At 37.5% G+C, this 27,240-nt stretch overlaps 6 protein-coding genes across 13 annotated transcripts; 3 read left to right on the plus strand and 3 right to left on the minus strand.

Moving 5' to 3' along the window:
• Positions 1 to 328: 328 nt before the first annotated feature.
• Positions 329 to 4,835, minus strand: LOC117634027 (CDP-diacylglycerol--inositol 3-phosphatidyltransferase 1-like). 2 transcript variants are annotated; one of them, XM_034367927.1, is made up of 13 exons: positions 4,343 to 4,835; positions 4,114 to 4,196; positions 3,789 to 4,026; positions 3,503 to 3,638; positions 3,303 to 3,387; positions 2,827 to 2,876; positions 2,220 to 2,259; positions 1,877 to 1,921; positions 1,552 to 1,617; positions 1,336 to 1,450; positions 1,187 to 1,243; positions 1,016 to 1,114; positions 329 to 748 (listed from the first exon to the last, which is right to left on the minus strand). In XM_034367927.1, the coding sequence occupies exons 4-13, from the start codon at positions 3,573 to 3,575 to the stop codon at positions 689 to 691; spliced, it is 690 nt and encodes a 229-aa protein (XP_034223818.1). In that variant the 5' UTR covers positions 3,576 to 3,638; positions 3,789 to 4,026; positions 4,114 to 4,196; positions 4,343 to 4,835; the 3' UTR covers positions 329 to 688. The 2 variants fall into 2 exon arrangements, with proteins under 2 accessions (XP_034223818.1, XP_034223817.1); XM_034367926.1 differs by having other exon boundaries at positions 3,789 to 3,888; positions 4,343 to 4,830.
• An 816-nt stretch (positions 4,836 to 5,651) lies between these two features.
• Positions 5,652 to 6,704, plus strand: LOC117634028 (early nodulin-like protein 1). Its single transcript, XM_034367929.1, has 2 exons — positions 5,652 to 5,864; positions 6,227 to 6,704. Exons 1-2 carry the CDS (start codon positions 5,690 to 5,692, stop codon positions 6,580 to 6,582), a joined length of 531 nt encoding a protein of 176 aa, XP_034223820.1. The 5' UTR covers positions 5,652 to 5,689; the 3' UTR covers positions 6,583 to 6,704.
• A 172-nt stretch (positions 6,705 to 6,876) lies between these two features.
• Positions 6,877 to 10,131, plus strand: LOC117634030 (glycerate dehydrogenase-like). Its single transcript, XM_034367931.1, has 13 exons — positions 6,877 to 7,234; positions 7,332 to 7,415; positions 7,522 to 7,662; positions 7,858 to 7,979; positions 8,064 to 8,145; positions 8,652 to 8,724; positions 8,802 to 8,893; positions 8,986 to 9,060; positions 9,168 to 9,275; positions 9,372 to 9,449; positions 9,562 to 9,606; positions 9,721 to 9,835; positions 9,924 to 10,131. Exons 1-13 carry the CDS (start codon positions 7,127 to 7,129, stop codon positions 9,944 to 9,946), a joined length of 1,146 nt encoding a protein of 381 aa, XP_034223822.1. The 5' UTR covers positions 6,877 to 7,126; the 3' UTR covers positions 9,947 to 10,131.
• A 331-nt stretch (positions 10,132 to 10,462) lies between these two features.
• LOC117634029 (signal recognition particle receptor subunit alpha homolog) lies at positions 10,463 to 14,674 on the minus strand. The gene is made up of 10 exons (XM_034367930.1): positions 14,456 to 14,674; positions 12,707 to 13,712; positions 12,412 to 12,496; positions 12,144 to 12,239; positions 11,871 to 12,023; positions 11,686 to 11,793; positions 11,461 to 11,580; positions 11,066 to 11,191; positions 10,869 to 10,952; positions 10,463 to 10,748 (listed from the first exon to the last, which is right to left on the minus strand). The coding sequence occupies exons 2-10, from the start codon at positions 13,687 to 13,689 to the stop codon at positions 10,623 to 10,625; spliced, it is 1,881 nt and encodes a 626-aa protein (XP_034223821.1). The 5' UTR covers positions 13,690 to 13,712; positions 14,456 to 14,674; the 3' UTR covers positions 10,463 to 10,622.
• A 3,947-nt stretch (positions 14,675 to 18,621) lies between these two features.
• On the plus strand, positions 18,622 to 22,593 carry LOC117633432 (serine carboxypeptidase 24). The gene is made up of 9 exons (XM_034367039.1): positions 18,622 to 18,990; positions 20,263 to 20,370; positions 20,603 to 20,698; positions 20,790 to 20,882; positions 21,002 to 21,087; positions 21,213 to 21,613; positions 21,712 to 21,807; positions 21,933 to 22,038; positions 22,207 to 22,593. Exons 1-9 carry the CDS (start codon positions 18,717 to 18,719, stop codon positions 22,351 to 22,353), a joined length of 1,407 nt encoding a protein of 468 aa, XP_034222930.1. The 5' UTR covers positions 18,622 to 18,716; the 3' UTR covers positions 22,354 to 22,593.
• LOC117633435 (nucleoid-associated protein At4g30620, chloroplastic) lies at positions 22,161 to 26,926 on the minus strand. Of its 7 annotated transcripts, none has more exons than XM_034367043.1 (8): positions 25,593 to 26,925; positions 24,932 to 25,077; positions 24,347 to 24,447; positions 24,214 to 24,253; positions 23,752 to 23,823; positions 23,108 to 23,164; positions 22,906 to 23,007; positions 22,161 to 22,278 (listed from the first exon to the last, which is right to left on the minus strand). In XM_034367043.1, the coding sequence occupies exons 1-7, from the start codon at positions 25,690 to 25,692 to the stop codon at positions 22,939 to 22,941; spliced, it is 585 nt and encodes a 194-aa protein (XP_034222934.1). In that variant the 5' UTR covers positions 25,693 to 26,925; the 3' UTR covers positions 22,161 to 22,278; positions 22,906 to 22,938. The 7 variants fall into 7 exon arrangements, 5 of the variants coding, with proteins under 5 accessions (XP_034222934.1, XP_034222935.1, XP_034222933.1 ...); XM_034367044.1 differs by having other exon boundaries at positions 22,161 to 22,288; XR_004586656.1 differs by lacking the exon at positions 22,161 to 22,278 and adding an exon at positions 23,369 to 23,526 and having other exon boundaries at positions 22,619 to 23,007; positions 25,593 to 26,926.
• Between the last annotated feature and the right edge of the window lie 314 nt (positions 26,927 to 27,240).

The raw sequence follows: 27,240 nt of genomic DNA on the forward strand, positions 1-27,240 counted from the left end.
CGTAAATTCTGCATCCAAACTAGGCTGATCCATAGTCGGAAGTGCTCAACCTTTTACCGATTTCTAAGTGTCTACTGTGAAATTTGTACCCCTTTTTTCTCTTCAATATACAAACAAACGGATTTTGGAATGATACTTTAACATGTGTGAACCTTACGAATTCACCATTTCAATTAGAAATAAAAAGAAAATAGCCAAGAGAATGAGAGAATCCAAATTCGAAATGATAACAATTTCCGGGGATGCATGGTTTAATATTGATGAGAGTCTTGTTGAATCCAATGTTTTCCGGCCACTAGTCAGTCAGCGCAAGTGCTGACAATGCGTATGAGAATTCAAATAATCATCATTATCATTCCAATTGACAAATCTTTTGGGGAGTTTGGATTCACATCATACACAACTAACTAGAAGAAAGAAGCTCGGGAATTAGAGCATGCCCTTTTTTTTCTTTCTTCCTTTTAAGGTTAAGAAAAGATGTCGAAGTGTCAAATTTTGTGCTATGGTTCACTCAAAAAAATTAAAATTAAAAATAAATCAATGAAAGAAAAGGCATTACAATTCTTTCTTCATTTTATGTCTCGCTAAAATAAAGCAATCCCACTCGCGGGTTACACATTTGAACATGAAGAACTGGGCAGCAAAGCTGAATGTTGAATGCAACTCAGGTCATAGAAGTTGATTTGCATTAGGGGCTCTGCTTTTTGTTGATATCATGAAGCACGCACACATCTGCTGCTGTCTTCAACTGAAATCATGAAATGAATTTCAAAACAATCCAGATAAGAAGATTTTTTTTTTTCTTTGGTCGAACAGATAGGAGGAATTAGATGACCTAAACTTGAAAAAGTTGATTAGCTAGATTAAATTTAAAAGAACATTTGGACGACAAACTACCAAGAAAACTTGGGTAGGACTGACTAAAACTATCAATTTCTTTTAGGGGAACCTCAACTATTTGTCAACACAAAGTAATTCTTCATTTTCAGACAGTAAACAGATAGCCATGGTCTACCTGTATAAGATTGACTGCTTGCTTGACGGCCCATCCAAATAAACTCAAACCAACAAGAACAGAAAGAGGTGTAATATGCTTTGCAAGTCCAGTTAAGACCTGAAACAGGGAAATTCAGAAACAAAAATAATCTGGGTACTTCCTCTTTATATCTTAAAAAACAGCACTTACATCAATCAAGCTCTCGGTTTCGTTCTTTGCAAGAAGAAATAGAATTATATAAAGCACCTGCAGAGTAAATACTCAAATTTAGAGAAGAGTCACAACTACCACTATTGAAAGATTTCCGTACGTAGATAGGCAAACCAATTTACACTTACCTCACAAGCTACACAACAGTAAGCCATAAACATCCGATTCCCGTAGTATGCTTTAAAAAGCCAATTAGTGCTGTCTTTCACATCCTTGTGACTAGCCTTGCCTAACAGGAAAGTACTGCAAATAAATGAACTAAAGTGTTAACAAAATAAAACTTTCTCAAAAAATAACCCAATTCATCCCATACATAAATTAATTAAAAAGAAAAAGAAAATAACCTGTACATCTGCAGCCAGTGGCTGGCAATATCTAAGGCAAGCAATGAAAGGAAAACCAAGCCAGGCCTGCATTAAAATCCCACCACAAGCTAAGACAAACATGCATGTATAGTTATAGCAACTTGTAGACCATAAATAAAGGATGGTGATTTTTCCACTCCCCTTTTGTCCACGTACACTCCATTCTGTTTTTTAATACTTTTAACTATAACAAAAAAGGGAGTGTAAGTGAACAAAAGAGTGGGAACATACAATTTCCAACAAAGGGAGTGTAAGTGGACAAAAGCAGAGTGGAAAAATCAGCTCCCTAAATAAAATGTCTTACCGGTATACTTGTGAAAGAACCACCAAGAGACACGCAGTGCTTATCCTGAGATACAAGACATTAATCAATACAGTGATTACCAATCTAGCTAAATCATTTCAGCAATACTAAGTTTCTTGTGCACGTGCATGCACATGCGTGGGTGCGCATGCACATGTATCTTACTGTGGATTAGAGGACTGATGTAGGTTAACTCAGGCTATTCAATTTTGAGGATTGGTGTTGTCTGATGGAATGTTGGCACTGTTTGTCAATGTGGATCTATTGCAGATCCACTGAGATGTATTTTCAGTAACTGCTGTGTATAGTTTAGGCTATTGCAATAAAGTCATTATGAGATTACCTATCTGTCACCATGTCCAAAACAGCTCCAAAGGTTGAAACTGAGCCAGGAAGGGAAACATAGATGTATTAAGATAATTGAATCAAATATGCAAACCACAAAATTCTTCATTACTTTCTACAATCAGGAAACTGAAAACAAAGAGAGCACTTCAGTAATGAAATTATTTAACGCTCAATACAATACGGAGGCTTCTACCAATACTATACTGCAATTTCTAAATAAGGAGTACACTAATAAATAATTCATGATGTTTGGAGATCAATTTTTTAAAAATGTATTTATACCTATATTATCTAGCTCTGCAGAAAGTAAAACTTGAAAATAATTCAAGTCACACCCACTATGTACAGTGAAAAAGTATGAACGAGAGTCAGGAAATGTATCTACTTATATAGCTGAAAGGAAAAGGGTTGGTGAAGACCAAATGATACTGATACATTTGTATTGAGTGGATTATTTTAATGATAATCATTTTGACATTATACAAATCACACTTGGTATCTGTACCGACTTACAACAAGTTGTTTCTATAAATGTATATATGCACAAACAACGCAATCTTCCTATTAAAAAACAAAATTGCAAGCTACAGAAACTCAAATACCTTGATTGAATTTACGAGCGCACCAACCATCTACGCCATCACAGACAAAGCTGGAACAGCAAACTTAATCATATATTATACCCAACATAGACATTGAAAAAGATACAGTGCAAAAACTAAGGTTTCATTTGGACTGCGTATTTGAAATGAGAGATTTAGATTTCACGATTTAGTTTAAAGTTTATTTGCATCAAATGTTTAGTAAAGAAAAACTCAAAAAGAGAGAGTTGTCACACTTTTGGTTGTGGATTATTATTATTATTTAAGTGGTTAAGAGGTGAATACTCATATTTTCTTGAGAATACTCATATTTTCTTGAGAATACTCATATTTTCTTGAGAATTTGAAACCCTCCATCAACCCTAAAATAAACTTTTAAAATCTCATATAAAATGTTACAGTAAATGCAAATCTCTTCTTCTAAATCCACAAGCCCAAACAACATAAATGAATTCTTCAAAAGCATTAATTCTCACCTGACAAAATAGAGAATAGAGAAAAGCTGCTTGTTGGAGAAGCACTGAGCAAACGCAAAACAGTTCATAAGAACCCTTATGTACCCTGCATTCCCAGTAAACATACAATCATTTTGAATAAAACAAAGACATCTTTAGTTGACTGTAGTTCTAAAGTAACTTGCTTTAAGAACATATAACCAAAACAATGAAATACTCACCAATTATATTGGGTATGTATAGGTAGACATCAAGTTTTGTTAACCTTCGTTGTGTTACAGATTTCTTGGCCATTGAAACTTCCTTTTTAAACTTGAATTACATAAAATGCATTGAATTTGCCAATAAATGTTGCCCCTGCACACAAATGCAAATTTTTCTTGCTATAACCCATTACCCATACTCTTGCATGTCTATACGAAGAAGCAACACTAAACAATAATCACACAAAATTAACTTGATGGAGGCATAAGATGGCAATTAGCGGAAAATAAGAACCAAATCTACCTTTTGGAGTCCTCCTTTCACCTCGACAGCGGAGATCGCAATGCAATCACTGCAGGCGCTAACCCTAATACTCTGATTCCCCTTTCTCTCTCTGCAAGCCCTGATTGGAAATGATGGAGCACGATGACTCAGATACGTAGCTTGTTTACATCAACTTAGCATAGGGTTACATTGCGACCCACAACGGCGGAGATCGCAATGTAATCACCTTCTGGGTCTTAGGGTTACATTGCAAGCCCTAAAACCAGAGCTTTCATCGATTAGCATGAACCAGAGCTTTCAATCACATGTAACAAAAAGAGTACCAAAACAAATCAGATCATACCTCTTCCATAGATTGATCTTCAGCTCCTAGCCCAGTAAACCACCAGAACAGAGGCAATTGGTGACGAAAATGAAGTTAAATATCTGCACATTCGATACAAAATGGGTTAAACTGAACAAATGAACAAAAAATTAAAAAATAAAATAAAAACCTAATAGTCTGCTAAATTAGGGCAAATCAATATTTTTTCTTCCTTTGAAAATTTGAATCGAAACCCATAAATAATCACCTCGGAAATGGAACAGGATTCGACGATTCGTGACTAAAATTGTAACAGAGGGTGAGAGAGAAATCGGGACTGAGGGAGAGGAGAGATTATTCGAGGAAATGGAGGGATTCAAGGTGTTAGGAGGAATCGGGTGTCTGAAGAAGAGAGAGATCGGCGGTGGTGATGGGCGGACGGAGAGAATCGCCGGCGTTTGGATGTTACGGTTCCGGACAAAGTGAGAGAAACGAGTAGGATGGGAAGGGTGTCGAGTGTGGAGACTGAGAGGTTGCGTGGAGAGATGTTACGGTTAGGCTTAGTGAACCGTTCGGGTGTGGACAACCCTATGATAATACATGGATTCAGCATAGAATGAGCGGCACGTTTAATATTATCTGGACACCAAACGCACTGAGAGCAAATCGATGGTGGATTAGCTCAGATCATGGCCAGCTCGAGGGTCTGATCACACTCTTTGGAAAGAACCTCTCTAGGGCTTCATCCCAATTACTCCTTTGAGCCCTTATTTTTTTCATGCAAGCTTGTATAGAAATCGAACTTAAATACTCCTAACAATTTGAGCTAGAACTTTACATAATAAAAGTGGTCATACAATTCCGAATCACACAACGAGAAATCAATTTCTTACTTATCAAGCATGGAATGAAATGCAAGTAAGCATGAAATGAAATGCAAGTAAAGTATATGTCTAACACAAAGTTCTAGTTTTTCAATTTTGTTTTACCATTTCAAATACTTCAGAGACACAATAAGCACAATCAAACTTTAAAATTTTAGAATCTTATCCTTATGCACAACTTGGGGGGAATGAAAGGCAATTCGATTTGTGTATTAACTTGCTTGTGAAATGAATTTAATCAATTATTAATATTATGTGGATGGATGCAGTGACCCTGTCTATTAGAGACACAAGGAGGACTTGGTTTTCTTCCAATTTGGCAAAGATCATCACAGATTTTATTTACCTGTAAAAGAAGGAAAACAGGCCAAATTGATGCATGAGATATATTGTATATAGAAAGAAAAACATTTTTGAGTGGTCAAAATACTCCTCATCAAAAATTGAAATGCACACCACACCACTCATTGGGAAAGTGAATGGCCGTTAAAGATTTTTTCCTTTAAATAAATTGATTTCTTCACATTTACAGCCCCAACTTCAAAATCAAAACCTGACAATGGGCATTTCACTTCTGAAACGTGGCGATCATGAATGGCTTCGGGTCCTCCAAACCCAAGGCCCATACCAAACCTAACGGCTATATATAATAACCCTAGTGGAACCAAAACTCTACAACTACAACTATCTATCTCTCTCGTGTTTGAAAATTGAATCGTAGGAGCATAGCAATGGCTTACTTGAGAATCAGCATTCTAGTATTGTCCCTTGTCTTTCTGTCATTTGCCTTCTCTGAAGCCAAAGAAGTTATCGTTGGAGGAAAAGATATTTCTTGGAACGTTGACTCTTCCAAGACCCTGAATAAATGGGTGCAGAATAAACGTTTCAGAGTTGGCGATCAACTCAGTAATTTCATACCTTTCAATCCCCCTTCTGGCTTCTTTTAAATTTTTATGATTCACGACTCATCATAATTGTATAACATGTATTTTGCCCGCACCTATGGATTGTTATTCTAGTTTTTATTTAGAAGCATAATCGAAACTTAGAACCTCGAGTGTAGAGATAAATACTCTTAATCATTTATAAGTTTCTTACAATAAACCCCACTTGTTATGTTGTGTTCCCATTTTTTTGTTCGTTTCATGTACATTAGTATTTTCAATTCACTTTTTCCATATTATTTTCTGATCCAAATCATATATATGCAACACTAATTAAGTTTACCACTTGTTATGTATTTATGTAATTTTAATTTTGGTACACAGAATGGAAATCGGACAAGGACAGTGACTCTGTGCTGCAAGTGACAAAGGAAGACTACGAGAGCTGCGAGACATCGAAGCCAGTCAAAGCAAATGTGACGGAGATCACGTTGGACCAGGCAGGGCCATTCTACTTCATCAGTGGGGTTAAGGAGCATTGTGACAAGGGCCTCAAGCTCGTTGCGATTGCTAAGCCTCCCATACATGTGTCTCCCTCACCATCTCCGGCTACCCCTACAGGGCCAGTTGCAGGGCCAGCTGCACCACCATCCACCAATGCGGCAGCGGGCCCTGGGTTCAGTTTGAGTAATGGGATTTTGGGCTTTGCAATTGGGCTGGTTGGGATTGCTTTGATTTGATTTGATTTGAGAGAGTGAGGGGAAGGGAGATGTAAACTTGGATTAGTATAATATTGGTAATTTTGAAGTTTCAATTGGCTATAGGGGTTTTCAATATGTATGCTCATTGCTCTCAAATAACCTTTTATTTACGTACCAATTTATTTGCATTATAAAATTCCCTTGATTTTTGAAGTTTTTCAAATTCGTCTATCTTTTAGTGTTGATGTTTATTTGTTGGATCAACTACATAAAATAAAAGCATTGGATCACTTTCCTAATCACCTTCTCTCTTGACAGAAGGGTTATGTGTCATCCATCTAGGACGCCAAGTCATCATTATCTTTTTCCTAATGAGAGGTCCAAGAACTCCAAAGCATGAAGATTGAAGAGCACTCTGCAACTCACCTGCACCTCTCAATTAAAAACGTTCCATCTCTATATAGTCAATAAGTCCACTATATCACAAAGTCACCACTATATCATCACAGTTAAACCAGAAATTTAAAGAGCTCTCTGCTTCTACAGTCAGCATTCTCTCTCAGTTAGCTGCTGACAAGCTTTCATGGTTCAGGTGTGGAACCCAAATGGGAAATACAGAGTTGTCAGCACAAAACCCATGCCCGGAACTCGCTGGATCAATCTCTTAATTGAACAAGACTGCAGAGTTGAAGTAATTCTCTTGTTCTTTCTCATCTTCTTTGATCTTTCTTTTTTTGAGCCATTAGCTATGTGAGTTTGATGAGATAACGTTTATTTTGTGTGTTTAGATATGTACCCGGAAGAAAACAATTCTGTCTGTCGAGGATATCATTGCTCTGATTGGGGATAAGTGTGATGGAGTTATTGGACAGGCAATATGAGTTTGCTTTTCTTCTTCTTTTATTTATTTATTTATTGTTTATAATTTAGATTTTGGATTTAAAGTGGTTGAGTTGTGTTTATGTTTCGGTTTTTCAGTTGACTGAAGACTGGGGAGAGACTTTGTTCTCAGCACTGAGCAGAGCAGGAGGCAAAGCTTTCAGTAACATGGCTGTTGGCTATAACAATGTTGATGTCAATGCTGCTAACAAGTATGGGGTTGCTGTTGGAAACACTCCTGTAAGTGTTGCACTCTCTCTCTCCATTCTTCTTTTTTCTCTTTTCTTTTTAGTCTCATGGCATCAGTAGTTCAATGCATCTATCTACTATTTCTGTATGGTACATGAAAAAAAAAAAAAAATTACAGGATTCTAGTTTTCTTTTATTTTGGCAAAATAGGGCATATTGAAATGAATTTATTGCTCATATGGTTAGGGAGTACTTACAGAAACTACAGCAGAGCTGGCAGCTTCACTTTCTTTATCAGCTGCTCGAAGAATAGTTGAAGCAGATGAATTTATGAGGGCTGGCTTATATGACGGATGGCTTCCTAATCTGTATGACTATCATATTTACCATTACTATCAATTATAAATGTCATGTGTCGCCTGCAGCTTGATTTTTCTGTTTTAACGTGGCAGGTTTGTGGGAAACTTGCTCAAAGGGCAGACTGTTGGTGTGATTGGAGCTGGTCGTATAGGTTCTGCATATGCCAGAATGATGGTATTTTCCTTGTCCAAAATGTTAAATGTTAGGCTTGGTTCTGACCCTGGTTTCATGATAATGGCTTAGTCTAGTGATTGGCATGCATGGACTTGTTTGTTTGTTTGTTATATTCACCTGGAGGCTGAAATTACTCAAAACTAATGGACATATTTTAGAGAAATTTTAGTTGGAATGGGGTGATAACATTACTTATCAGGAGCAAGAGGGAGCATAAGAAGATTTCATAAACAGTTGCTACCGGTCCAAGTCGTACTGCAGTTTCCCCTTTTATAATGCAGGCTTGGACAAATGATTTATATACTTTCCATTGTATGACAGATTAAATCTCCTAAATCAACTTCATACTAAATCAGTTCCAATCACAGCACTATGCTTAACTGTTTTTGCACTTTTATTTATTTAAACTTACCTGGTTCAGTTATTGCTCATGATCTTAATTAGTGATTCATTCCAATTAGTGAGATACCCCTGATGGAGCTGAAATTACTGTTGATCTCTAACAGGTTGAAGGTTTCAAGATGAACCTGATTTACTATGACCTTTACCAGGCTACACGGCTAGAAAAGTTTGTTACAGGCATGTCAGTCAGTTTATTGCATAAATCTTTCCCAACCCTTTACTGATACCTGTATATGTATGTTCCCGTGTTCCAGCTTACGCTGAGTTCCTAAAAGCCAATGGTGAACAGCCCGTGACTTGGAAAAGAGCAGCAAGCATGGATGAGGTGCTCCGAGAAGCAGATGTCGTATGACTCTCACTCCCCTCAACCCCGCCTATTTTTCTTCCCAAGTTTTCTTACGCTGTTTCTAATGGTGTGGTTATTGATTCTCCTTCCAGATAAGCCTTCACCCAATTCTGGATAAAACCACTTATCATCTGGTCAACAAAGAAAGACTGGCAATTATGAAGAAGGTGAAGTTCGAAAGAACATTCTTATTTGTATAAATCTATGTGAAGTGAAATATACACGTGTGTATGCATGTATTTACCAGTTGAACAAATATGCCATATATCTACAGGAAGCAATCCTTGTAAACTGTAGCAGAGGGCCTGTGATTGATGAAGTTGCTCTTGTAGAGCATTTGAAACAAAATCCTATGTTTCGAGTTGGTCTGGATGTGTTTGAGGTAAACAAACACACCTTCCCTGTCAAATTCCGATCTTCTTTCGGACGGAACATCTCTGACATTTGAGTGGTTCATGAATGGTGTTGTATGTATCAGGATGAGCCTTACATGAAACCTGGGCTTGCTGACTTGAAGAATGCTGTTGTGGTACCTCACATTGCTTCTGCTTCCAAGGTAAATTTTTTTATTGTTTTTTTTTTAGTTTGAACAGTTTATTATAGAACCGAGCTGTCTGATTTGGAGAACATAAAGAGTAACTGTGTCGCATAATGGTTTTATTATGCAGTGGACTCGTGAAGGAATGGCAACACTGGCTGCTCTCAATGTCCTGGTATGTCACTAAGCGCAACTAATATCATTCAAAAGAATATCTGCATGCACCAGCTTTGGCACGACTGAACTGACAGACACCCTTTGCATTACTATGATACGAATCATGATTTAGGGAAAAATTAAAGGATATCCAGTTTGGTCAGATCCAAACCGGATAGAACCATTCCTCAACGAAAATGTTCCACCTCCGGCTGCCAGTCCTAGCATTGTTAATTCAAAATCCTTGGGTAAGTGATAATATCTTTCTTCTTTAAAACTCTCTCAACAATATCATTCTCTTTCTTTGCTGAAACTTGTGTTTCACTTTCACTGCAGGTTTACCAGTTTCAAGGCTGTGAGAGCATTGATGTGATGTGATGTGTATGGATACAGATACCCTAGTACAGTTCTCAAGAGTACTAAGTTAACAGAAGTGTTATATTTTAAGGAAGAATGCGGACAAACATGTATCAACTATGTTGTCTTGTCTTGTAAAATACTGGCTTCAAAATCCTGTTATATATATGAGATGAGAGGTTGTTTCTTAAGGTTGTCATCTGCATGCACAATTTGGATTTGAACTTGGAATTAGCCGCTATTATACTATCTGTGTCTTTTTAAGACTCAAGCAACTTTGTTAGGTAGCCACTTGTTTGGAGAGACTGAGTGAGCCCGCTTTTTGTGCAATTTCAAAACCATTCCATTCTACTTCTTGCATTTGTATTGCCATTCAAGATCAACATTTGTTTTTGGCTTTCTCTGAGCCTGGACTCTCAAAACCTCTGCTGGAGATCAGAATCTCCATGACTAGAATCACCCCTGTTCCTTCTATAAGCTTCAGAATATAATCAGAAAAGAAAGCGCGAGAGAAGAAATTTCAACATCCAAGAAATTAGGTATTATAAATTACGACCGAAAGGACAAGCGTTCAACAGAGAGAGCACGATACTGATAATACGAGGTCAAACAAACGAATTCAACAAATTAAAGGTAAAGCAGCAAACAACATGGTTTGAACGATGAAATTAAGCAGGCTCATTTCAGGAGTGTCTTAACAATTGATTTGACATTCAGCTTCTTCAGGTCTGTGTATGATTGCCCACACCCAACAAACATGACTGGAGCTCCAGATATGTAAACCATCGACAGCGCAGCTCCAACCTATATACATGCATGAATTCAATTATTCACCTAATCTTCTAATCTAATCAATAAAAGAAAAACAAACACACAAATTTATACAATATTCACAAGTAGTTGTGGTTTAAAAGGTTTGTCTACCTTATCGTCAATAGTATCAAACTTAGTGAGCAAAATCCCATCTATCAATCTCGGGTTAGACGAAGTTGAGAGGTCCGCTAATTTCTGCAGGAACAGGGAAGGTGGCTTCAGAAACCAGCCATTGATAGAATAATGATACAACAAACAAACCCTAATTGGACAATACTAGTAAAAAACCACAAATATGGAGCTCAAACCTGATTAAACTTTGAAAGCTGATCAACAGCATCATTTCCAACCAGTGCCTCTCCAACAAACAAGACAAGATCTGGATTGTTAAGATTGACCAGCTTTGACAGTGCCCTCATCAACGGTTCATTATCCTGAAAGGCATAATACAGTATATCTTCACATTAGAAAAAATAATAATAATAACAGCAGCAAAACCAGGCTGTATAAGTTATAGGTCTCAATCTGCCGAAAAAGGAATTTTAACAAGTAAACAGCCTTATTATCCTTCTGTAACAGCAAAAGCAGTGGTAAGATTGAAACAAAAATTGCTAACTAACAGTAGCTTAGCATGTACATCATACAAACAGTAAATGTTTATGTAGATGCTCAACCATTCTGCTAGGAACTAGAAACACAGTACCTGCATTCGACCAGCTGTATCAACAAGAACCACATCAGAACCATTGTTCGTGGCCTCCTGGATTGCTTCCTTAGCCACAACTGCAGGATCTTTCTCATAACCCTTCTCAAAAATAGGGATCTGACATCGAAGGTTGGTCACAAGTTAATTACTAATGTCCGCACGGAAAATAATTATTCTTATCCAATGAACCAGAAGGAAAATGTAAATCCTACAATAATATACCTGAAGTCTACGTGCATGGGTACGCAGCTGCTCAACAGCTCCCGATCGAAATGTATCACAGGCAGCCATCATAACACTGACATTATGCTGCTGAAGCCAATAAGCAACCTGCAAGGTGAATTGGTAAATAAAACCACTAGGTAGAGAGGCATGCCCTAATGTACAAGAAAAGGATTCAGCCCAACCTTAGCCAAATTGGTAGATTTCCCAACTCCATTGACACCAACAAAAACGACGACATACGGCTTCCTTTGTTCCCTGGCAGCATGCACATCCCTCAATATATCAATAGATCGCCTAGGAGTTAAAATACGAACAAGAGCTTCTTCCATTGCTGCCTGCAGTAAGTTTTACATGCCTGGTATTAGTCTTGTAACATAACATCATTAAAAAATAATAATGGGAGGGCAAACTGGTAGATAAATATTGGAGGAATGAAAAGGACTACATTGACAAACCTGTACAGTAGAAGATATTCTTGTGAACGAAGCCAACTTTTTACCCTCAAGACTAGTTGCCACTGATTCACAAAGCTTCTCAGCTATCTCCTCGGCCTAGGCATGGAACAACACAAAATCATATTATGTGGCTCAATAAGATTTAAAATAACGGTAGCACCAGAAGACGATGCTGAAAAGTACCGTACCATAAATAGAAAGGATTGAATATTACTGATAAAATAAACTCCAGCATAATAATGGAAAAAGAAACGGTACAAGAGCATACCACGTTCTTGGTCATGAGCCTATCCTTGAGAGCTTTCAAAGCTGGTTCCAGGTCAGATCTCTCCAAGTTTGCCTTTCCTGCAATACTGAATACAAGCAAAAAAAAAAAAAAAAGGAATAAAAATGATGTAACAACCTGTCAGTCTCAAGCAAGAAGATTGGTTCCAAAATATCAAATTGGTACATCCAAACACCCAATGGAGTCCAACAGCATACAATCTCCTAAAACGCAAGCTACCTTGAATAACACTGTTAAAGTACAAAAGATGGTGAAGTGTTAAGGTAAACAGATCTACCTCTGGAACATAGATGAAAACCATCCCTTCTTTTGCTTATCAGGCTTGCTTTCCTTCCCAACTTCCCCTTCCTCTTCCTCTTCAGCCTCACTTTCACTACTGAAATCCTCTTCTTTGTCCATCATACTTTCACCATGATCTGCTGCTACAACCTGAGTGTTGTTATCTCCATTCTCATCCACAGGATCTGTAAAATCCAGTTTTGACTCAGGAGGTGAATCGTCCCAAACCCTATTCTTCTTTGTTATCTTCTTTTTTGGCTCTGCCTTGGAGCCGTTGCTATCAACAGTAACTGTTTTCTCTGCCTTCTTCCCACCCTTAGATCTAAGTTTCTGAAGCTTATTTACATCAAAAGCCCCGAGATTGGAACTCGTATTTTCTTTTCCATTAGCAGTACCAAACACATTAGATTCTTTAATATCCACATGATTACCATTGGAGTTCCCATTCTCCAATCTACGGCCTTTCATAGTATCACCATCCCCACCATCACTTGCCAAACCACCTTCATTCTTTTTCTTGTCTCCTCCAAGTCCAGCCTTCTGCACCTGACCTTGCTTCTTACTATTGTTCACAGGCTTACCCACCTGCTTTGACTTCTTTAATTCCTCAGCACGAGCCTCAGCCTCCTTCTTAAGTTGTCGAAAAGTTTCGTCGAAATCAGAGTAGACGGTTCTTTTCGGATCATAAATCCCTGAGAATTCATGCTTTACCATTGCAAGCAATTCGTCCACATACAATAGATGGAGGATCTTTTGATAAACAGCGACGAATACAAGGCCAAGCTCGTTATGGAAGGTCCATTTGAGGGTGTAAGCGGCCCCAGGGGCGTTGTAATCGAAAGAAGCGGCACCAGACCGTTCCTCTAGAAGACAGGATCGGATCAAGGTGTCAATTGGAGATCCTTTAAGAGCATTTCCAAGCTCCTTGCATGTCCAAAGGATTAAACCTCCTCTAGTAAATATGAGTAACTGTTCTAACATCTTCAATTAACTCTAATGCCACTCTGCAATCAAATCCATGAAAAAATTCAACAACTAACTCACTCGTGGGGCATGATATCCCAAAATTCCTCAAGTACTTTCTGCACTAGGACTGAAACTTCCAAGTAGCAAATATTTGAAAGACATAAAAGAACGGTACAAATAGCCAAAATGTTAGAACTAAAAATCTCAGAACTTCATTGCTATGGATCCAAATACCTACTCCACATAAACAATCATAAAATCTAAGGCTTGCGCAAGAAAATTGTTATGATATTCCCACATTTTCAATTCAGTTTCCACAGTTCCCCAACAATGAAACATATTAAACATATCTAGATTTTAAAAAATTCAAGTAATGAAAACATTTATGAATGGAAGGAACAAAGATAGTTACAACCCATTTGTTCATAATTCCAAAAACGAAAAAAACAAAGATACAATTTAAAATTTTGGATTGAATTCTAAGTTTATTGTAAATTGTTTACAAAACTGTTTCTTGATTGATAGGATACAATACAACCCAAATACAGAAAACACAGAACCTCAAATATAAATAAATAAATATTATAATAATAATAATAAAGAACTCTCAAATCGAAGGGTCAATAATTGGGAAATTCGATCAGTAATACAATTCGCGAAATCGAACAAACCCAAACCATGAAATCTGAAACATCAAGGGATCTACGAATCAGAAAAACTACGGAAAGAAAGAGAAATGAAATCTAATAAAAAGAAAGAGAAAACAAAAGTACAAACATACCTGTCCCTTCTTGGAATTCTGAAACACCCTATGAGAAGATAAATTAAATCTAAAATACAAAAGATGAGGGAAAAAAATTGAAAAAATGGATCGTAGAGAGAAGAGAATTAAATTAGGAATTTTGTGGAAGGTCCGGTTTATATATGGGCATCGTATAAAGCAAGGGTAATATCGGAAGTCTGGTGTTTTCAGGTTTTCAATTTTGACTTGCTTCTTGCCGTATTGGACTTTGACTTCTGAGTTGGGGAAGGGTCTTCACTCTTGGACGGTAAAACGAGTAAACCACCATGCATGGAAAGGAACAATTTTGGACAATGCTGGCGATTTTTTTATGTACTTTTTTGTTTTTTGTTTTTGTTTTTTTTGGGGAATATCAAATCTTGTTTGCCCTTTGTAAGAATTAAAACGTGCATACAGTCCGAATTTGATAACAAATCTATTACAATCTTATAGTATTTATATTTTTCCTTTTATTCCTATCCAAAATTTTAAATATATTATACAAAAATAAATAAATAATTGAATGCAAAATCTGTACATCAGTTTGTTGAATTGAATTTTAATGATTCGGTAACAATAAGAAATACGTTGCTGCTTTTAGCATTAGAACTTATAACAGCAAAACAATTGCTGCCCTTGATGATCATGCTAACCATTTTTCTCCAAGTCAATAGGCTACCCAACTTCTCATTTGCCAACAAGAAATGAACCACAATATATACATGAAGGGGAACGAAATTTGGTGGTGACCCAAACTTTAATACATAACTGTTTGGGCTTAAAATGGACAATAATAAAATGACAACGACATAAGGTGAAAGGACGATTATTGTGATTTATAATAGACAATAGCTTCCTATTAGACGGCTAATTAAATTGATTCTCTTATGCATCGTGAAGAAGTCATTGTATACACGGAAGAAACACAAGAATGGATACTAAAAATGCGCACGATAATAAAAAGCAAGCCAATCAAGCCATACTCTTTACCAACTGTAAGCAAGCCGGCCAAGCACTACCATTATGATTATGGTGCTTGCTCTGCTGGAAAATCAGGGCAGATTGCAGGCTTGGCCAGTCAATTGAGCGCACTGACATCGTACTTTTATTTTCTAATTGGATTTGGGTGCTAAAGTGATCTTGTGTGACAAAGTCCATCGAATGGGAGGCCCAAATTATGGACCCGTACACACGTTTTCCTTGGATCCACTACAAAAGCAGACCCAACCACATCATGGGCTAAATGATATATATATATATATATATGAATGAAGAAAATTCCTTAAATATACTCATATGATTGATTAATATTGTCTCACTCCAAAATACCCTTTTTTCTTATTTCAAACCAACCTTGCACCAAATATACTACCAGATCACCTAACACCAATCGCTTTGGATTTGGAATATCCCCGATGACTTTGATTTTTTGTGGAGGTGGGGGGGCCCTATTAGATTTATTAGGTCCCCTTATAAAAAAAAAGTAGTTCATTCATATTGTTAAGGCTTTTAAAGTCAAGCTTAGTTCCCAACCTTTTCGGTTCAAAGTGGTCATTGACCAAGACTGTATATTTATATATATATATATATATATAATGAAAAGACTGTATGCAGGTGCAGCAAGCAAAGTGGCAGCTTCACGGAGACATGATGAGTGAATGTGAGCAGAATTTAAAACAAGGCAAGAGCATACAAGTTACAACTGCCCAACTGCTCATATTCAAATGATGCATGCCTCTTGGCCCTCTTCAGTCCATATGCTTATCTACTTATTGAAATATACATACAGATATATATTTGGGTGGGTCAAAGCCGGTGCCGTAGCCGTTGGGACCTGAAGTTTGCATAGCTGGATCGATCCTGGATGGGTCGTATATGGATCCTTCATGAAATAAAATCCAATGGGTCGGTCACGTGTGGCCTTCAATCCAACTATCGGAAATCAAGGACAGCGCGATCTCATCATCTAAATATATAACAAGAAGAAATTCAACGACATATACACTACAACTAGGGTAAGGTAGAGCTAGCTAGCTCAGATATTCTGACTCTGACTCTGAGTGATATTATATACAGCTGGGGGCCTGGGGCCTGGGGCCTGGGGTCTTGGGATGCGACTTCCCCTCCCCTTGCTTGCTTCCCTTTGCTCCATGTGGAGGTATACATATATAGTGATCAAGTCAACTAACTATTATGTAGATGTATATATTGGTCAACAAGTGAAGTGTCGGCTGGGCTTTGGCAGTGACACACTGCATATATACTATTATAATTGTGAGAATGTGAAAGTAAAGAGTTTCACATTTGAAAGTTGAGAAACCTAGCAAGGACTTATAAGGAGTTGGGTTACTCTCCCATCGCCAATTGATTTTGGGGTGGAACCTCAACTTCCTTCAATAATTGAGTGTTGAAGTCAATGTATTAATTGATGATTAGCCTAATCATAAATGAAATGAGATTATGAGAGCACCCCTTGTCATTTTCAATTGGGTTTGTCTCTCTAATAACATGAAATGAATACATATTCTTCAGGGACGGTGCACGCAAATTCTCCTATCAATTTGTCTCAGTTCCTATCAATCCATGCACACAATTACACTAGTAATCAGAAGTTCACACACACATGTACAGTGGAGTGGACCAAATTTTGCAAGGCATGCTGGCTGTAAGTATATGTCTGTCTTTAGGCTTTACGAAAAGGAAAAAAGGGGAATATTATCTTTGTTGATGGCCAAGTGAACCCTAATATACATACGCATCTTCTTCTTCGCCATTAACTAAAACAAGGTTCAAGTACAATGACAGGTACTTGAGAGAGTTGAGCCTGCTTTATTCTCCAACTTTTTCAAGCATAAAAATAAAAGGCCTCCAGAGATTTGGCTATAAGTCAAATCTAACAATGAATTAAATTTGTAATGACAAACAGGAAGCTAGCATTTGTTTGTATTTATGTAGTGGGTTTAGGAGGAGGAGGGAGGAGGATTTGGTGAGCGAAAGTTTGACTATATTATCGCAAGTCGATATTAGCAAATCACCCAGATCAACTTTGACATCATTAATTCGAGGCCAGTTGAGTGATAAAAATGAAAACTAGCACGCTGATATATTCCTTTTCTCATGAAAATGAAAATGAATGTAAGGTGTTTTGACTTGCAGCTAGCCAGAGTGGTTTTAGGTCCAAGAGGATGAAGAGAGAGAGAGAGAGAGAGAGAGAGAGAGAGAGAGAGAGATAGGGACTTGTTGTGTTAGTTTGTGATGATGAGCTCAGGAAGCTCTTTTTGGCTCCAAATTTCAGACCCACTTGTCGTATACCATATCCAACGAATCAAAGACGTATGCAGCCAGCAGGCCAATGTATACCTATAATTATAAATGTATATTATATTATATAGAAAATAGAGTTAGAGAGGTCACAAGAGCAGCGATGCAACCCCACATATATCTAGATCTATATTTTCGCATCTGTACAAAGCTTGTATCTTTACTGTTTGGACATCGGAGGACCACACACTTACACACTCGACTTGATCACGTTAATTCAGTCAAATAGCGGCTGCATTCGCTCGCTTAGCTTCAAACAAAGAAAAATTAAACTTGTATTAGTATTTTGCACACAACAGCCTGCCTGCAGCATTAATTTCAATGACTCATGATTAACGAGAGTTTATGTATATATTAGATAGGAGTCCATTTCTCTATCTTTTAAGTCTCTATATTTTGAGACCTAATAAGGAGCATAATTGTAATTGAGTGTTTTCAACTCGTCCCGAATTTTAGTGTCTAGAGAGGGAGCCCAAAGAAGATTAGTGTATAGTCGACTGGAGCTCAAGCGGCTTATTATAGGCTAGCTCATCAAGTACAATTAATTACAAGTGTCTAAAAGACCGAGACAGAGAGAGTCTTGTGATGCATTTATGATGGTGTTCTAGGCCATTAACCAAGCACTGATCATCTAGGTTTCAATTGTCTTGTAGGACCAGCTAGCTAGCTGTTCTCTCTCTTCTCTCTTAAATCTGGACACACATGCCCGCGCAAGGGGAGAGAGAGAGAGAGAGAGCTGGTCCACCATAGCTGGCCAAGTTGCAGTAGTTGTGTAGTAATGCAGCAAACAACATATATATCATCAGAGTGGAAGAGGCCACACGCATTGCAGGCTACTAGCATAATTGAAGGCTTCAATATCTGCACCTGCAGCAGCTGAGAGATATATATAGAAAAGAAAACTATACTCTCAATCCACAGGCGGGCCTTTTTTTTCTTTATGGTTATGCAAGGCTCAATGGCAATATCATTGCATAGCTTTGTGGGAATTTTGTGCTTAGCACTAGCTACTGTAGTTGCAACAATGGCAGTGCCAAAGCAGCAAGAGCTAGATCGAATCTCAGCACTACCGGGACAACCACCAGTGTCTTTCTCGCAGTTTTCTGGTTATGTGACGGTCAACGAGCATCATGGCCGAGCTCTCTTTTACTGGTTGACTGAAGCTGCTACTGTTTCTCCTCACAACAAACCCCTCGTTCTTTGGCTCAACGGAGGTCAGTTTAATAAATTATTTATTTAATTCCTATCTTCAATATCTATCTATCTCAAGATCTCTGACTTCCTAATTAATTAATTACCACGAGTGAATTACTCACATTGTATATCTATCATTTTCTTAATTTTATTTAATTTATATTTGTACTGGAAAATTTAACAAACTGTCAGTCTATCAACTCCTCATTAAAGCATTTAATATTGTGATTTCTCTTCCGTATCTGCGCATGCCGCAGACCTCCGTGCTTAAGAAATCAAAAAAGGGGGCCTTGATGTGTACTTAATTTATTAGAGCATAAATTGTGTCACTATTGAGTGTTATACTTATATGGGTTGGTCAAAGATGCCAAAATGATGAGCAAACTATTTTTGCTTCTTAATAAATGACTGGAGACTCATAAATTTAAAGTCCACTTGCTCTCACACGTGTTGCCACACTTATTTACCACAAAACAAACAAACAAACAATAGCCTTCCACTTACAACTAAGTTCTAATTAATAAGCTCATAAGTTTTTGTAGTTGTGTAAATGGGAATACCACTTCCAATCACGACATGTCACGTGTAATAATTTTTTTCATTTAGCAGTTTGTAATTAATTAGGGATGGCCCCGTCTCACACAAGCGTTTCTGGAGAGCCATAGCTAGAGCGAGACCAACTGGGTAGCTATCTCATCCATTACATGAGACACAGCATCGCATTCGCATGCACCAAAAGAAAAATCCACACCTTACCCACATGGGTCCTTGTGATCTCTCTGTGTCTCTATCCTTTTCGGGGTTTTATTCTTTTACAAACTGACCTTCATTCTCTCTTTGAAATAGTCCCATGGACAGTAACTCAAAAAGCCTCTGCCTATGCAATCTTTTGTCACTTTTCGTTCTTTGTCGTTCGTGTTTAGTTGTTTCGGTAAGCACCATACACCAAATGCCACAACAAACCAAAGTGAACCAGCCAACTTTTCCACTTAAACTCTACACACTACTCGAATTCCTGATTGTCCATGTGAGAAAGAAATGCATCTCTGTCTGACTCACTTTCTCTCTGTCTTTCACGCGTGCTCATGTCATGAGAAAGTGACGACGACTAATTAAAATGATATGTGGTGGTGTTATTGAGTTCTGCTGTTCTCAAACTTGGGTTTAATTTAAATAATACAAGCTCAAATTTAAATTGGAAAATAGTTAGTAATTTGGATTAGCAAAGTATTGAAAATTAAATTGTTTTGAAATATCAATCATCAATCATCAATCATATACTTGCCGCTCAGGACCAGGTTGCTCATCAGTGGCATATGGAGCATCAGAGGAACTTGGCCCATTTCGGATTAATACAACCGGCTCATCTCTTTATCTCAACAAGTATTCATGGAACGGAGGTACATAAATGAGATACCCTGTTTCTCTCTTCTTTCCTTTTCTTGTGTTGTGGGCAAATACAGTCTTCTTTAAATCAACCATACTCTTTCTCTGTGTTGTATGGCGTATATATCACATACTTATTTCGATACTGCTTGCCTTCTTTTTGTGAGTTTGACACATGATAAGGAGGGAAGTATTTTCCGACTTATTTTACCACTTTTGTATAAATTTCCATTGCTGTCATTGCAGAAGCTAATATTCTGTTTCTTGAATCACCTGCTGGTGTCGGTTTCTCATATACAAATACAAGCAGTGACCTTGAAGATTCTGGGGACAAAAGAACAGGTAAAAAGAATCACAACAGCACCGTTAATTACCCTATAATCAATTCTCTGAATCATCACCTTCTTCTGCCATATATACTTTTGATACACAGCTCAGGATGCTCTAATATTTCTACTTAAGTGGCTGTCAAGGTTTCCTCAATACAAATACAGAGAATTCTACATTGCTGGGGAGAGCTATGCAGGTAGACAATGGAAGGGAAAGGGAATTCTTTCTTCACATCACCAATGTTAAATCCCCATTTCATTTTGTACAAAACTACAAAGCTATAATTTACAAACTTGACTAGTTTTACATGTACAGGCCATTATGTTCCTCAGTTGGCTAGGGAAATTGTCACTTACAACGAAGGGAATTCCCATTCTATCATTAATCTCAAGGGGTTTATTGTAAGTTGACAACTAGAACACTAAAGAAAATTCCAACTTTTAATCACAACTAGAATAATTATTATTTAATTCTGTGATCGTTTGTGAATAATTTGAGCTTTTTTCATTCGCAACAAACTGTGCAGGTGGGTAACGCTGTAACAGATAATTACTATGATAGCCTTGGAACTGTCACGTTTTGGTGGAGCCATGCCATGATATCGGATCAAACGTACCGATCAATCCTCAACCATTGCAATTTCACAGCAGAAAGAGCATCACAGCAATGCGATGCTGCTGTAAATTATGCCATGAACCATGATTTTGGAGATATTGATCAGTACAGCATTTATACACCATTTTGCTTGACAATGCTCAACAACACCAACAGGCATCTGAGGCTAAAAAACACTCTTCTTCGCCGGCGTGTTTCTGGGTACGATCCCTGCACTGAGAATTATGCAGAGAAATACTATAACCGGCCGGATGTGCAGAAGGCAATGCATGCAAACATTACTCGAATTCCTTACAAGTGGACTGCTTGCAGGTTTTTAAGTTCCCAATCCAATCTCAGTAAGAAAAGTTGTTAAGAGCATCTGTCTGTCTGATACAAATTTTCTAATTAAATTTTGTTCGGGGGGGCAGTGATGTTCTTATCAAGAATTGGAAGGATTCTGAAGATTCCATGCTGCCAACATACAAGCAGCTTATTAAAGCTGGTCTAAAAATCTGGGTTTTCAGGTAACTCTCAACTTCTTTGCATTCTTAATCAATTGCTTGCATAACAAGAGGAATAATATTTCTTAATTTATGAATAAACAGAAATAGCAATTTATGCTATTGATAGTTTTTACCTTTTCATGCAGTGGGGACACAGATTCAGTCGTTCCAGTGACTGCCACTCGGTTTGCCCTCAATCATCTCAACCTTACTATCAAAACCCCGTGGTATCCTTGGTACACCGGCGGCCAGGTATTTTCAGCCATTTTACTCCATGAACTATCACACTAATCCAACTTAATCCCATGAATTACTTAAACAATGACTTAGCAACATCCTCAACAATTTTTACAATCACATTCTATTCTATTGTGCAGATTAAATTGTCAATAAAGGTTTTTTTTTTTTTTTTTTTCATAGGTAGGAGGATGGACAGAAGTGTACGATGGCTTGACCTTTGCAACTGTACGAGGAGCCGGACATGAGGTTCCCCTGTTTCAGCCTAACAGAGCTTTCATTATTTTCAAATCATTTTTAGCAGGAAAAAAGTTGCCAAAACGTAACTGACAACTTAACCAGAAATATACATGCATATATATTTGCCAAGTTCCCACAACACAAACAAATCAAGGGTGATGATCAGGGGGCAGCTAGATTAGGAAGCATTCATTCAAATTAGGGAGCATTCGTATTTTGATGGCACTGTAATTCATTTAACATCATGATATTTTGAACATGCTGCTGTTATATTACTTCTAAGTTCTACACTGCAAAGCATAATAAAATCGAAGGTATTTTTTGGACTGCGACATGCATATCAGATTCCTAGTACTTTACTTCAAGAATCCATTTTCATGTTGCCCATTGTTTGCATTTTGCCACAGCTCAGGTGAAAGTGAAACTTATGGACAACAGTTAAACAGATCACCATATTTTATCCTCCTCAGTCTCTAATTCTTTTTTTTTTTTTACTATAGAGGTGAGAGGAAGATAAACATCAGGTTGTTTAGTAAACAGCCAGCACAAAGGCCACAGATTCTAAAGCTTCACTTTAATTAGAGTTTCATATGACGATAAACGAGCCTTCGTAAACAAAATTGTCCATCTTACACAACTTACTAGTATGCATATAAGTAACATCACTTAGATTCCTCACTGAGGAGTGAGTCCTTGCGGCATTCCTAAACTCTGGGCAAGATTGCTCATCCTTTCCTTCATAGCCTGACCACAAAAGAAGAATTTCATTTCGGTATGCCCAAAAATGGATGAAGTGCTGCAACTTAGAGGAAAATAAACATACTAAAAAGAAAGGATTTCTCACCTGGACACTCTTCTGGTGTGCATCCTTGTATGCCTCAGTAATTAAAAGCGAAAGTTTCTGCATTAAAATGAAAAGTTAAACATATAAATGTCTTCTTATCAAACATTCATATCAGTTTCGTGGGATCACTACAGCTAAGCCGAAAAAATAGCATATGCAAACATTTCCCACCATTGGTTTCAAAATACGTACACACTCAAGTAATGACCCTATACTTTCATAATAAACAGTTATTCAGACTACAATTTATCCAGTTTTTACCTGATGCATCCTTCCGTCACAAATAACAGATATCTAAATTTCCAACTTTCATCCCAATGTTCCCCAAAAGAGGCCATATTTCCAGTCAATTCAGCCACTTTTTCATACCCTAAAATTTTCATCTATCGAGCCAGGGTTTCTCAAATCACACCTGATATCTTCCAAATTGTCAACAAGACAGTTATGTGTGGGTCATCAGATAAGGGCAGTATTATGGAAAATCAAGAGAAAGTGCCGACAAAAATTTGTGTACATTAAAATCATGGAAATATTTAGTCTCAAAGTGAACTATAATTTTATCTGTCATAGATAAGAAGCACGATGGAAAGATAATTTTCATATAATCTGATTGAAGAAAGGCGACGGAGTTAAGTATTACTCACTTCTGGTCCTAATTCCATTGCAGCCTCAGTAATCTCCGTGCGAACAGGTTGCTGGTTCCCAGACAGAGTAACCTAAAGAGTAACATCAGTTAGAAACCTTTGCAAAACTTAAGTTGGGAACTTATGCGACCCAAATAAAGTCTTGAGCAAATCATGCGGAATTTCAAGAGTTGAGACGGAGCTGAAGAAACAAATATGCAATGAGAGGTCCATGAACAATTAGTCATCCAATGGTAGCTTTAGTGAACCACTCTTTCCCCTTTTTAGCCACTCTCAAAAGCATTGTAGAAGAAAAGTATCAGAGGAGAAATATCTTTTTCTTAAACCCAACGTAAAGTGAAAATTCCATATTTGTATGTCATTTCATCAAGGCAAAGTTTTCATAAAGCTAATACAAATACTTGAGCTCGCTTAAAAGAATCTTCACCATTAAATACCCAAAGGGAAGAGAAGGAGAGAGACCTTTATTAACTCCCCTTCGCAGTAACCATCAAACTCTTCTCTGCATTACAGCACAACAAATTGGGGAAAAAACTGAGGATTTCATACACAAGGAAAAATGAATGTTGACAGTGTATTTCATAATTAGTCATACACAGCAAGTTCTTTTTGCACCCGCACTGCTTCAACTTGGACAACCATTTGTGCCTTCTTCACAGTCTCATATAGATTTTGCATGTTTCCAAGAACTCCTGCCTAAAATCAATTAGCATGATTAAAGTTAATCTTTAATTAACAGATGATGGGAGTATGAAACTGGAATCATTATTACATACATATTTAGAATTACAGAAAATGTAACCAAAATACTGGAACCAACTAACAGGCACACCCACATGTTACACTCATGTATAACTAGAGACGTTGATTGAATTAAACGCATAAAGTGCAGCCTTCTATGGGGTAAGATGATGCATCAGAATCATAAGAAAACAGTGGCTGTTCTTTGCAGTTTATTCCATATGTTCAGTAATCAACCTCCATGTATGCTTGGGGTTGAGAAAAGTTGGCTAAGTTGTAAGTTAAAATAGGAGGTTATGTTTAGTTAGTTGAGCTAAAAGGTTGCTACGAAAAAACCTTCCTTTATGTTAAAAATATATACAACTTTGACTAGATAGACCAAAAAGCGAACTTGATCCCAGATTACTTGACTATATATACACAAAACGCAAAGACTAACCTTTGAAGGCGCATCATCACTGTTCTCATTATTTTCTTTCTTTCCGCCAAAAAGACCATTAACAAGGACAGATCTCTGAATATGCCCAAAGTGTCGGTAACCAGAATGAGATAAGCTCTGTAAATTTGTCTTTGAACTTAAGTTATCTGTAAAAGTTCCCAGGAGGAGAAGAGTAAGAACCAACAGATGTAAGATCATAAACAAGTTACTAACAAGCAAACAACAGAACGAAGAAACATATGCCAAAATTCTCTAGGCCTATAATAATTATGAAACGACATTCTAAGAAATAAAAAATTTCAAATGCTTTTCTAATCAGTGTAATCAGTGAAATGCATTTCATTTCACTCATGAGTAAAAATATGAACATCATACTATAATAACCATAAATAAAAAATAAAATAAAATTATAAATTACCCATCTTTCACACACACACACAGAGCTTATAAAGTTGACAAATTTCCGCGGGAGATAAACTGAAAAAACAAAAATTCTAAATAGTTGCCTTTTCTACGTAACTTGGAAACATAAACAACAACATTTCGTATCCTACAGATTTTCTTGATCAATCTCCTATTTTTCTTAGCAACCAAACACATAAATTATATATACACAGAGAGAGAGAGAGAGAGAGAGAGAGAGAGAGAGAGAGATACTTACAGCGGGAGAGTGAGAAGGGGGTGCTGGGTCTTTGGGAGACGTCAAGTCCAAGTCCATGTGGGTTCGATATCTGGCCAATCAGAGAAATCGTCGACGCCATTGCTTGCCAGGTACCAACCAAGCGACAGAGAGATAAAGTCGAGGTATTTCCTTGATGTGGCTTCACGACGAGTTGAACTGGTTTTGATGACGGTCCAGTGGAGGGAAAACACGTGTAGTGGGATTGGAGGGCTTTTTGCTTCTCTCTGGTATTTTCTTTTTAACTTTTTAGTTGTTACTTAAACAGTCTGATCCATTTCATCAGCTGTTTCAATCTGCCATAAAAATATCTTACCATTAACTTTTCACGCAAACGAGCAGAAACTTGTAAATCAACATTGAAGGAGATGACGATGTCAACGGGTGGTGGTGGCTTGACTTGTCCAAATCGAACCCAAAAAGTCCGTGGGCATGGTAATGCTCATGTTGAACGTTTTCGGCAGTTTCCTCTTTAAATTTTTGTGGTTTCCTTCTTTCCTGCATAATAAAGTAAAGACTGTTTCTCAAATTTCTCTCCTTTATACTGTTTGTTTGTCATAAATCAACAACACGCGATGCCCTTTGATTCCTGTTTGGATTTCACACCTTGACCTTTTGGCTTTTGCAGCTAAACCCAAATGCAAGCAATTGCCACCAAATTACTTAAAAACCCTCAGATTAGACCTGCTGTATATTTATGTGTGTACAGTACAGAAATTCTACCAGGACCAGGCTAAAGAAAGAGGAAGAAGCAACAACGACAACAAAAAGTCCACATCCCATAACATCCGCCTCTCTGTTGGAATTAATTAATACGAGTATTGGGAAAAGCGGATCAAAAGGCAAAAACCCTCTCTCTCTCTCTTTCTCTCCCCCTCACTCTCAACATAACAAACTGTTAAATGCATCCCAAAATTTATCTTTATTCCTGAAAATTCAATTTTTAAACAAAAGGGCAGGCAGGCCGACAAAGTTTGTTACTTTCTCAGGTCTTCTTCACTTCAATCCTCAGCTGCCCTGCAAGCCAAGGGCTCTCTGCACAAAAAAGAGCCAATCTTTAAGAGAAGGATTTGCAATTACCAAATGGTCCCCAGTCTGCCGTGAAGTTTCTGAGGGACAAAAGGGAAAATTGGTAGTTAGAAATAGAACTTCTGTGGCTCCATGAAGCAGTTCCATCAACTGTAGTGGCTAAATGGCTTAGGGAGGTAGGCAGCTGCTGTTACACAAAAAGTCTCCAGAACGTTGGTCTATGGTGTGATGGTGTAAATGGCATCTTTCCCATTCATTGAAGACGTGATATTACCACTTTACCCTCGTACGGTATGAGAGAGTGCGTCTGCCGTCGAATAATCCCTTCTAATACAAAAAAAAAGCCATTGATTGATAGAATTTTGATTTTTTGGCAACTTTGTTACTGGCTTGAAGCCAAAATTGGGTGGTGTTCTTCTTTTATCTGCAAGATCTTCAAAAAGCTTTGTTTGGGTAAAAACAGAAAAGATGAGATGAGAGAGAGAGAGAGAGAGCATCCTTTGAATCAAAGAAAACCAGAGGGGGTTTCTAGTAAATAAGCAGCAATTGACCAACCAGTATAAATTAAAATATTTGCAAAATGAAAAGCATCTCCTCCATT

Source organism: Prunus dulcis, chromosome 7, assembly GCF_902201215.1.
Source record: "Prunus dulcis chromosome 7, ALMONDv2, whole genome shotgun sequence".
NCBI classification, from domain to species: Eukaryota; Viridiplantae; Streptophyta; class Magnoliopsida; order Rosales; family Rosaceae; genus Prunus; species Prunus dulcis.